Source organism: Pseudoliparis swirei, chromosome 10 (assembly GCF_029220125.1).
Source record: "Pseudoliparis swirei isolate HS2019 ecotype Mariana Trench chromosome 10, NWPU_hadal_v1, whole genome shotgun sequence".
NCBI classification, from domain to species: domain Eukaryota; kingdom Metazoa; phylum Chordata; class Actinopteri; order Perciformes; family Liparidae; genus Pseudoliparis; species Pseudoliparis swirei.
In genome coordinates, this window is record NC_079397.1 from 1,462,692 (window position 1) to 1,471,721 (window position 9,030).

Here is a 9,030-nt window from a genome sequence, read left to right on the forward strand (position 1 = left end):
GCTCTGGTCGGTCAATGTGTTGCTCTGGTGGATCAATGTGTTGCTCTGGTGGATCAATGTGTTGCTCTATTAGATCAATGTGTTGCTCTGGTGGGTCAATGTGTTACTCTGGTGGGTCAATGTGTTGCTCTATTAGATCAATGTGTTGCTCTGGTCGGTCAATGTGTTGCTCTGGTGGATCAATGTGTTGCTCTGGTGGGTCAATGTGTTGCTCTGGTGGGTCAATGTGTTGCTCTGGTGGATCAATGTGTTGCTCTGGTGGATCAATGTGTTGTTCTGGTGGATCAATGTGTTGCTCTGTTAGATTAATATGTTGCTCTGTTAGGTCAATGTGTTGCTCTGGTGGGTCAATGTGTTGCTCTGGTGGATCAATGTGTTGCTCTATTAGATCAATGTGTTGCTCTGGTGGGTCTATGTGTTGCTCTGGTGGGTCAATGTGTTGCTCTGGTGGGTCAATGTGTTGCTCTATTAGATCAATGTGTTGCTCTGGTCGGTCAATGTGTTGCTCTGGTGGGTCAATGTGTTGCTCTGGTGGGTCAATGTGTTGCTCTGGTGGATCAATGTGTTGCTCTGGTGGATCAATGTGTTGCTCTGTTAGATCAATATGTTGCTCTGGTGGGTCAATGTGTTGCTCTGGTGGATCCATGTGTTGCTCTATTAGATCAATGTGTTGCTCTGGTGGGTCTATGTGTTGCTCTGGTGGGTCAATGTGTTGCTCTGGTGGGTCAATGTGTTGCTCTGGTGGGTCAATGTGTTACTCTGGTGGGTCAATGTGTTGCTCTATTAGATCAATGTGTTGCTCTGGTCGGTCAATGTGTTGCTCTGGTGGATCAATGTGTTGCTCTGGTGTGTCAATGTGTTGCTCTGGTGGATCAATGTGTTGCTCTGGTGGGTCAATGTGTTGCTCTGGTGGATCAATGTGTTGCTCTGGTGGGTCAATGTGTTACTCTGGTGGGTCAATGTGTTGCTCTGGTGGGTCAATGTGTTACTCTGGTGGGTCAATGTGTTGCTCTGGTGGATCAATGTGTTGCTCTAGTGGGTCAATGTGTTGCTCTAGTGGGTCAATGTGTTGCTCTGTTAGGTCAATGTGTTGCTCTGGTGGGTCAATGTGTTGCTCTATTAGATCAATGTGTTGCTCTGGTGGGTCTATGTGTTGCTCTGGTGGGTCAATGTGTTGCTCTATTAGATCAATGTGTTGCTCTGGTGGGTCAATGTGTTACTCTGGTGGGTCAATGTGTTGCTCTATTAGATCAATGTGTTGCTCTGGTGGGTCAATGTGTTGCTCTGGTGGGTCAATGTGTTGCTCTGGTGGATCAATATGTTGCTCTGGTGGGTCAGTGTGTTGCTCTGGTGGGTCAATGTGTTGCTCTGGTGGGTCAATGTGTTGCTCTGGTGGATCAATGTGTTGCTCTGGTGGGTCAATATGTTGCTCTGGTGGGTCAATGTGTTACTCTGGTGGGTCAATGTGTTGCTCTATTAGATCAATGTGTTGCTCTGGTCGGTCAATGTGTTGCTCTGGTGGGTCAATGTGTTGCTCTGGTGGATCAATGTGTTGCTCTAGTGGGTCAATGTGTTGCTCTAGTGGGTCAATGTGTTGCTCTTGTGGGTCAATGTGTTGCTCTGTTAGGTCAATGTGTTGCTCTGGTGGGTCTATGTGTTGCTCTGGTGGGTCAATGTGTTGCTCTGGTGGGTCAATGTGTTGCTCTATTAGATCAATGTGTTGCTCTGTTAGGTCAATGTGTTGCTCTGGTGGGTCAATGTGTTACTCTGGTGGGTCAATGTGTTGCTCTATTAGATCAATGTGTTGCTCTGGTCGGTCAATGTGTTGCTCTGGTGGATCAATGTGTTGCTCTGGTGGGTCAATGTGTTGCTCTGGTGGATCAATGTGTTGCTCTGGTGGGTCAATGTGTTGCTCTGGTGGATCAATATGTTGCTCTGTTAGGTCAATGTGTTGCTCTGGTCGGTCAATGTGTTGCTCTGGTGGGTCAATGTGTTGCTCTGGTGGGTCAATGTGTTGCTCTGTTAGATCAATATGTTGCTCTGTTAGGTCAATGTGTTGCTCTGGTGGGTCAATATGTTGCTCTAGTGGGTCAATGTGTTGCTCTGGTGGATCAATGTGTTGCTCTGGTGGGTCAATGTGTTGCTCTGTTAGATCAATATGTTGCTCTGTTAGGTCAATGTGTTGCTCTGGTGGGTCAATGTGTTGCTCTAGTGCAGACTTACTCAACAGGCGGCCCGCGGACGCTTATTTTGTGGCCCCCGACATGCCTGGTTATAAATGCATAATAATTATAATTAGCCAACCAAAATCGTGTGAAAATTAGGTAGTGCGCCTTTAATTTAAGTTCCCGCCTTTTTATCGTGCCAGCTCATCTGTTAATGATGGCGACAAAGAAAAGGAAAGTGGATGACGAAAACAGGGTTTTCAACTCTGCATGGAAAAGTGAATTAGCTTTTGCGGAGATACACGGGAAACCAATGTGTCTCCTCTGTCAAAAAACAATCTGTCTCAAAGCGAGCAAATTTACAACGCCATCACGAACAGCTTCACCCGGAGTTTAAAGATGCCGATCCACCTGGCAGCGACCTGAGGAGAAACAAAATACAAACGTTGCTCAGTGGGCTTCAAGCCCAGCAATCCATGTTCCGCAGCGTTGTTAAAAGCAGCGACAACGTTACAGAGGCCTCGCTCAACATCGCCTGGAATATTGCGAAAGCCAAGAAGCCAGCTACAGAGGGAGAATTTCTTAAAAATACATTTGCGGACTGTGCGGAATCACTGTTTTCGGAATTTAACAACAAGGACGACATCATCAGACAAATCTCAAAGCTGCAGTTGTCTGATTCTACCGTGACCAGGAGAGTGGAAGTCATTTCAGACGATCTTTTATCAAAGTTGCTAAAAGACATTGAAAGTGCCGAGTACTTTAGTCTAGCATTCGATGAATCCACCGACCGCACAGACATCGCGCAGCTTATAGTCTGGCTGCGCTTTCTCAAAGGGGACACATTTGCCGAGGAAATGCTGGCTTTGCTTCCGCTAACAGGGCAAACACGGGGAGAGGATATTTATTCTGCAATGATGAGCTTTTTTCACGGACCAGGCAAAAACATCAACTTAAAAAAGCTGGTTTCTCTGACTACTGATGGGGCTCCTTCCATGGTAGGAAAGGAGAACGGATTAATTGCTTTGCTCAGTAAAGATCCTGAAACGCCGGACTTCTTCTCATATCACTGCATTTTGCATCAAGAGCAATTGTGCAGCAAGCTGAGAGGTGGAGAGCTCAAAGTGACAATGGACTCTGTGACACGAACAGTCCATTTTATTCTTGCACACGCATTGAAACACAGACAGTTCCGTTCCTCGGTCCAAGAGTTTGAAAGTGCAGACACTGACTTGGCGATGCATGCGGAGGTCAGGTGGCTTAGTCGCGGAGAGGTCCTCATCGCTTCATGGAGCTGCTACCAGCTGTGCGCATATTTTTGGAAGAGAGGGGCCGACGTGATTTACTGGCACCCCTGGAAGATGACACATTCATGCACAACACCGCTTTTCTGACTGATATAACGCGTCACTTGAATTCACTCAATCTTAAGCTTCAAGGAAAACAAAAGGTTCTACCGATGATGATGAATGATGTGGCTGCATTTGAAACCAAACTGAGCCTGTTTGCGCAGCAGCTTGAGGTAGGAAATGTCACACACTTTCCTGTTCTACAGGCCCAAGTGTCACGACCAGGTTCATTTTCACCCACCCCTTACTGCGCCTACCTCATGGAATTGAAAGAGGAGTTTTCCTCCCGGTTCGCGGACGTTAAATCCTTGGAACCCGTGCTGGCATTCACAGAGAATCCCTTTGCTTGTGACGTACAGGCTACTTCAGTCTCCGTCACATCTGGGCAATTTGGAGTCGAAAGGGCTGCGTTTGAGGAACAACTCATAGAGCTGCAGCACAACAACATCCTCAAAGAAAGACACAAGGAGGAGAGCATTGACACATTCTGGATATCCTGTGTTCTGAGGAACACAAACCCTGCATTAATCCTGTGTGCTCAGAAAATCCTGACCTGCTTTGGATCTACTTATGTGTGTGAAAGCTCCTTCTCTGCCATGGGAATAATAAAATCAAAGCAACGTTCCCGTCTAACTGACAGACATTTGGCAGACTATCTCAGAGCAGCTACAACTGAGCAACAACCAGATCTGAAAGGACTTGTGAAAAGAATGCACACTCAGAGCTCTCACTAGGAATAAGTAAACAGTTGTTTGTTATATTGTTATTGTTATTAATATTTGTGAAATGCAGACTCAGAGCTCTCAATAGGAAAAGTAGCAATTGCAAACTTAATCAATGTCATCAATGCAAAGCTATTCACTCCAGTGTTAATAAAACATCAGCTTGACCAACACTTGTCATCCTTGGAAACGCAGTCGCTTCACTACATTTGTTACTGAAACTAGGAATATTTGTTAAATATTCCATGATGCTTTGGAATGCATTAAAAATGACTAGCAAGACAGCATATTAAACAGCAGTAGTAAATACAGTGAATAAAATGGTACAAATATATGTTAATAATAATTTGTGGCCCTTTGCACCTGTTGTGGTTTAAATGTGGCCCTCTTGGCCTCCGAAGTTGAGTACCCCTGCTCTGGTGGGTCAATGTGTTGCTCTGGTGGGTCAATGTGTTGCTCTAGTGGGTCAATGTGTTGCTCTAGTGGGTCAATGTGTTGCTCTGGTGGGTCAATGTGTTGCTCTGGTGGGTCAATGTGTTGCTCTGGTGGGTCAATGTGTTGCTCTAGTGGGTCAATGTGTTGCTCTGGTGGGTCAATGTGTTGCTCTGGTGGGTCAATGTGTTGCTCTAGTGGGTCAATGTGTTGCTCTAGTGGGTCAATGTGTTGCTCTGGTGGATCAATGTGTTGCTCTGGTGGGTCAATGTGTTGCTCTGGTGGGTCAATGTGTTGCTCTAGTGGGTCAATGTGTTGCTCTGGTGGGTCAATGTGTTGCTCTGGTGGGTCAATGTGTTGCTCTAGTGGGTCAATGTGTTGCTCTAGTGGGTCAATGTGTTGCTCTGGTGGGTCAATGTGTTGCTCTGGTGGGTCAATGTGTTGCTCTGGTCGGTCAATGTGTTGCACTAGTGGGTCAATGTGTTGCTCTGGTGGATCAATGTGTTGCTCTAGTGGGTCAATGTGTTGCTCTGGTGGGTCAATGTGTTTCTCTGGTGGGTCAATGTGTTGCTCTGGTCGGTCAATGTGTTGCTCTGGATATTAAATGGTCGTTCTAATAGATATTTCATGAGCTTTGAAGGACCGATCATTTAAAGACCTCCGTGTTCAACAGACTCCTCACTTGCTCCTCGTCTTCGTCACTTCTGACAGCATCAAACTGTGACTTGTGAGGAACTTGGTGATGAAGAGGAGGAAGAGGAGTGCCGTCTCTCCGGTTCTGATCCCAGCGCTTTAACGGAGACGCTCTGAGGCGACAGAATTCACAACAAAGTTTCAGAGCCGTCAAAACGTCCAAATCGCTCATTAGAACCTGAACGTCTGCCGAGTGTCGCTGGTCGAGTTATTGATTACCGGTTAATTGGTTAATTGATGTCATTAATATAAACAGCTTGTGTTTGTCGGCAGGTTCATGGCCACCAACGACCTGATGACGGAGCTGCAGAAAGACTCAATCAAGCTGGACGACGACAGCGAGAGGAAGGTCCGTGTGAACCGGTACCAACCGGTTCTGCTGGTTCCCGTCCGACGGCTTATTGATCGGTGATGTGTTGATCGACAGGTGGTGAGGATGATTCTCAAGCTGCTGGAAGACAAGAACGGAGAGGTCCAGAACCTGGCGGTCAAATGGTAGAAACACTTTTGACTAATTGTCTAGCACTTCTTCTCGAGTCTGTTTTGTTGTATTTTTGACGGTGGGTGCGTTTGTTTTGCTCAGCTTGGGGCCCCTGGTCAGTAAAGTGAAGGAGTACCAGGTGGAGACGATCGTGGACACGCTGTGCACCAACATGCTGTCGGACAAAGAGCAGCTGAGGGACATCTCCTCCATCGGCCTGAAGACGGTGATCGGAGAGCTGCCGCCGGCCTCCAGTGGTACACACACACACAGACACACATATACACACACACAGACACACACACTGACACACACAGACACACATAGACACACATATACACACAAACACTGACACACACTGACGCACACAGAGACACACAGAGACACACACACAGACACACACAGAGACACACAGAGACACACAGACACACACACACACACACACTCCTGTGACTGGGCATAAGCCTGTCTCTAGTGGTGTGTACTTTGTTGTCCTGCTGTTGGATTCAAATGCAATGACACAGGACTTCAGGTCTTACTTCTACTCCAGCGCCTCTGGTACTTTAACGTACGAATACCACCGAAGTACACACGAGTCCTTCTCGATTGCCGTATTGTGAGTCCTTCTCCACGCCGTGCCCCTCAGGCTCGGCTCTCGCCGCCAGCGTCTGTAAGAAGATAACGGGCCGTCTGACGAGCGCCATCGCCAAGCAGGAAGACGTGTCCGTCCAGCTGGAGGCGCTGGACATCATGGCCGACATGCTGTGCAGGTACACCTCCTGTCTGCGGCCCGCCACACATTCGCTTCATGCGACCTCTGGTTATTCGCCATATAGCCGGAAAAACTATATGTTCTGTGTTTGTTGATCAAAATACAAGGAAAACACTTTTATCAATGTATTTTCATCTTTTCGATGGTCCTTGAACGCATCATGGGCAGAAAAATAATCTGAAAACTGTGATAATTCTTCAAAAATTTACAATTCTGTCCCAAACTAAAGTTGAACTTTAACCACTAAACTGCCTCGGGGCTGAAGGGGTTAACCGTCTACCTGTCTGTCTCTCTGCAGACAGGGAGGTCTGCTGGTGAACTTCCACCCCTCCATCCTCAGCTGTCTGCTCCCACAGCTCACCTCCCCCAGGCTGGCCGTCAGAAAGGTGCGTTCCCCCTCACACAGCCTCCGGCGTTCTGTTGCCGTGGCGACTGGTCTGATGTCATGTGGCGTGTTTCTAGAGGACCATCATGGCTCTGGGCCACCTCGTCATGTCCTGCGGGAATCTGGTCTTCATCGATCTCATCGAGCACCTCCTGGCGGAGCTCGGCAGGAACAACAACATGTCGACGACCAGAACGTACATCCAGTGCACGGCCGCCATCAGCAGGCAGGCCGGTCACCGGATCGGTGAGGCGGCACGTTGACTCAGGACCTGGAGAGCGGTTACAATGGAGGTACTTTATGAACATGATGGAGTCAATATTCTACTCTCTTTCTTCCTGTCCGTGTTTTTAGGGGAGTATCTGGAGAAGATAATTCCTCTGGTCGTGAAGTTTTGCAACGTTGACGATGACGAGCTCAGAGAGTACTGCATCCAGGCCTTTGAGTCCTTTGTTCGGAGGTAATACCCAGATAAATACGACTGAAGTACTTTATATCTGTAGCTGCGCTTCTTTTGTATTTAAACGTGTTTATTCCAGGTGTCCTAAAGAAGTTTACCCCCACGTTCCCACGGTCATCTCCATCTGCCTGCGCTACCTGACCTACGACCCCAACTACAACTTTGACGATGAGGACGAGGACGACAACGCCATGGACGCCGAGCAGAACGATGAAGACTACCAAGGTACAATTACGCATCAGCAAGTTAACGTTTCCCAATGAATCGCATGTTGAGACGACCGTAGGCATCGCTGTAGTTCAGTTCCAGTCACGAGATGATTGATGAATGTTCACAGGGTCTAAACTATGAAGTCAACAGTGATCTAAATGTCGTTGTCCACGCTGTCGGGGGGTCTTGTGGTTCCAGGCAGCGATGACGAGTACAGCGACGACGACGACATGAGCTGGAAGGTTCGACGGGCGGCAGCCAAGTGTTTGGACGCCGTTGTGTCGACTCGCCACGAGATGCTGCCGGAGTTCTATCGCTCCGTCTCTCCGGCACTCGTCTGTCGCTTCAAGGTACCATCAAGTTCTGATTGCTCCTTCATCACCTCCTCACTGATTTCTTTTCACCTCATCCCAAACATCTGATTTACTTAACTAGTTTTGGGAGCTGCGGTTATAAAAAGATCAATCCCTACCCTACCCTTGGATCAGGGTCCATCCCTACCCTACCCTTGGATCGGGGTCCATCCCTACCCTACGATCAGGGTCCATCCCTACCCTACCCTTGGATCGGGGTCCATCCCTACCCTACCCTTGGATCAGGGTCCATCCATACCCTACCCTTGGATCAGGGTCCATCCCTACCCTACCCTTGGATCAGGGTCCATCCCTACCCTACCCTTGGATCGGGGTCCATCCCTACCCTACCCTTGGATCGGGGTCCATCCCTACCCTACCCTTGGATCGGGGTCCATCCCTACCCTACCCTTGGATCAGGGTCCATCCCTACCCTACCCTTGGATCAGGGTCCATCCCTACCCTACCCTTGGATCGGGGTCCATACCTACCCTACCCTTGGATCGGGGTCCATCCCTACCCTACCCTTGGATCAGGGTCCATCCCTACCCTACCCTTGGATCAGGGTCCATCCCTACCCTACCCTTGGATCGGGGTCCATCCCTACCCTACCCTTGGATCGGGGTCCATCCCTACCCTTGGATCAGGATCCATCCCTACCCTACCCTTGGATCAGGGTAAATCCCTACCCTTCAAGCGAGGTCCATCCCTACCCTACCCTGCCTTCGATCGGGCCAAATCCTCTGAAACCTGTGGATTGGTCCACTCCCTCTCACCTATTGAATGAACTACCTGTTGGTCTATTGTTTGTAATCCATACCTGTCGATCTGACCGGACCCACCTGTCTGTCTGTAGGAGAGGGAGGAGAACGTGAAGGCGGATGTTTTCCACGCCTACCTGTCGCTGCTTAAACAGACCAGACCGGCTCAGAGCTGGTTGGCTGATCCGGACGCCATGGAGCAGGGAGACACGCCGTTAACGATGCTGCAGAGCCAGGTACGCCTCAC

General features: G+C 48.7%; 1 protein-coding gene across 2 annotated transcripts in view; it reads left to right on the forward strand.

The window, feature by feature from the left end:
• The window catches only part of cand1 (cullin-associated and neddylation-dissociated 1), a 46,550-nt gene that overhangs the window by 15,307 nt on the left and 22,213 nt on the right, over positions 1-9,030 (forward strand). For both annotated transcript variants that reach the window (XM_056424589.1, XM_056424588.1), the window contains exons 2-11: positions 5,635-5,710; positions 5,789-5,856; positions 5,945-6,099; positions 6,489-6,612; positions 6,913-7,000; positions 7,077-7,245; positions 7,354-7,459; positions 7,539-7,684; positions 7,868-8,019; positions 8,879-9,019. In XM_056424589.1, the coding sequence (XP_056280564.1) occupies positions 5,639-5,710; positions 5,789-5,856; positions 5,945-6,099; positions 6,489-6,612; positions 6,913-7,000; positions 7,077-7,245; positions 7,354-7,459; positions 7,539-7,684; positions 7,868-8,019; positions 8,879-9,019 (1,221 nt within the window). In that variant the 5' untranslated portion in view covers positions 5,635-5,638. The remainder of the gene's footprint in view (positions 1-5,634; positions 5,711-5,788; positions 5,857-5,944; positions 6,100-6,488; positions 6,613-6,912; positions 7,001-7,076; positions 7,246-7,353; positions 7,460-7,538; positions 7,685-7,867; positions 8,020-8,878; positions 9,020-9,030) is intronic.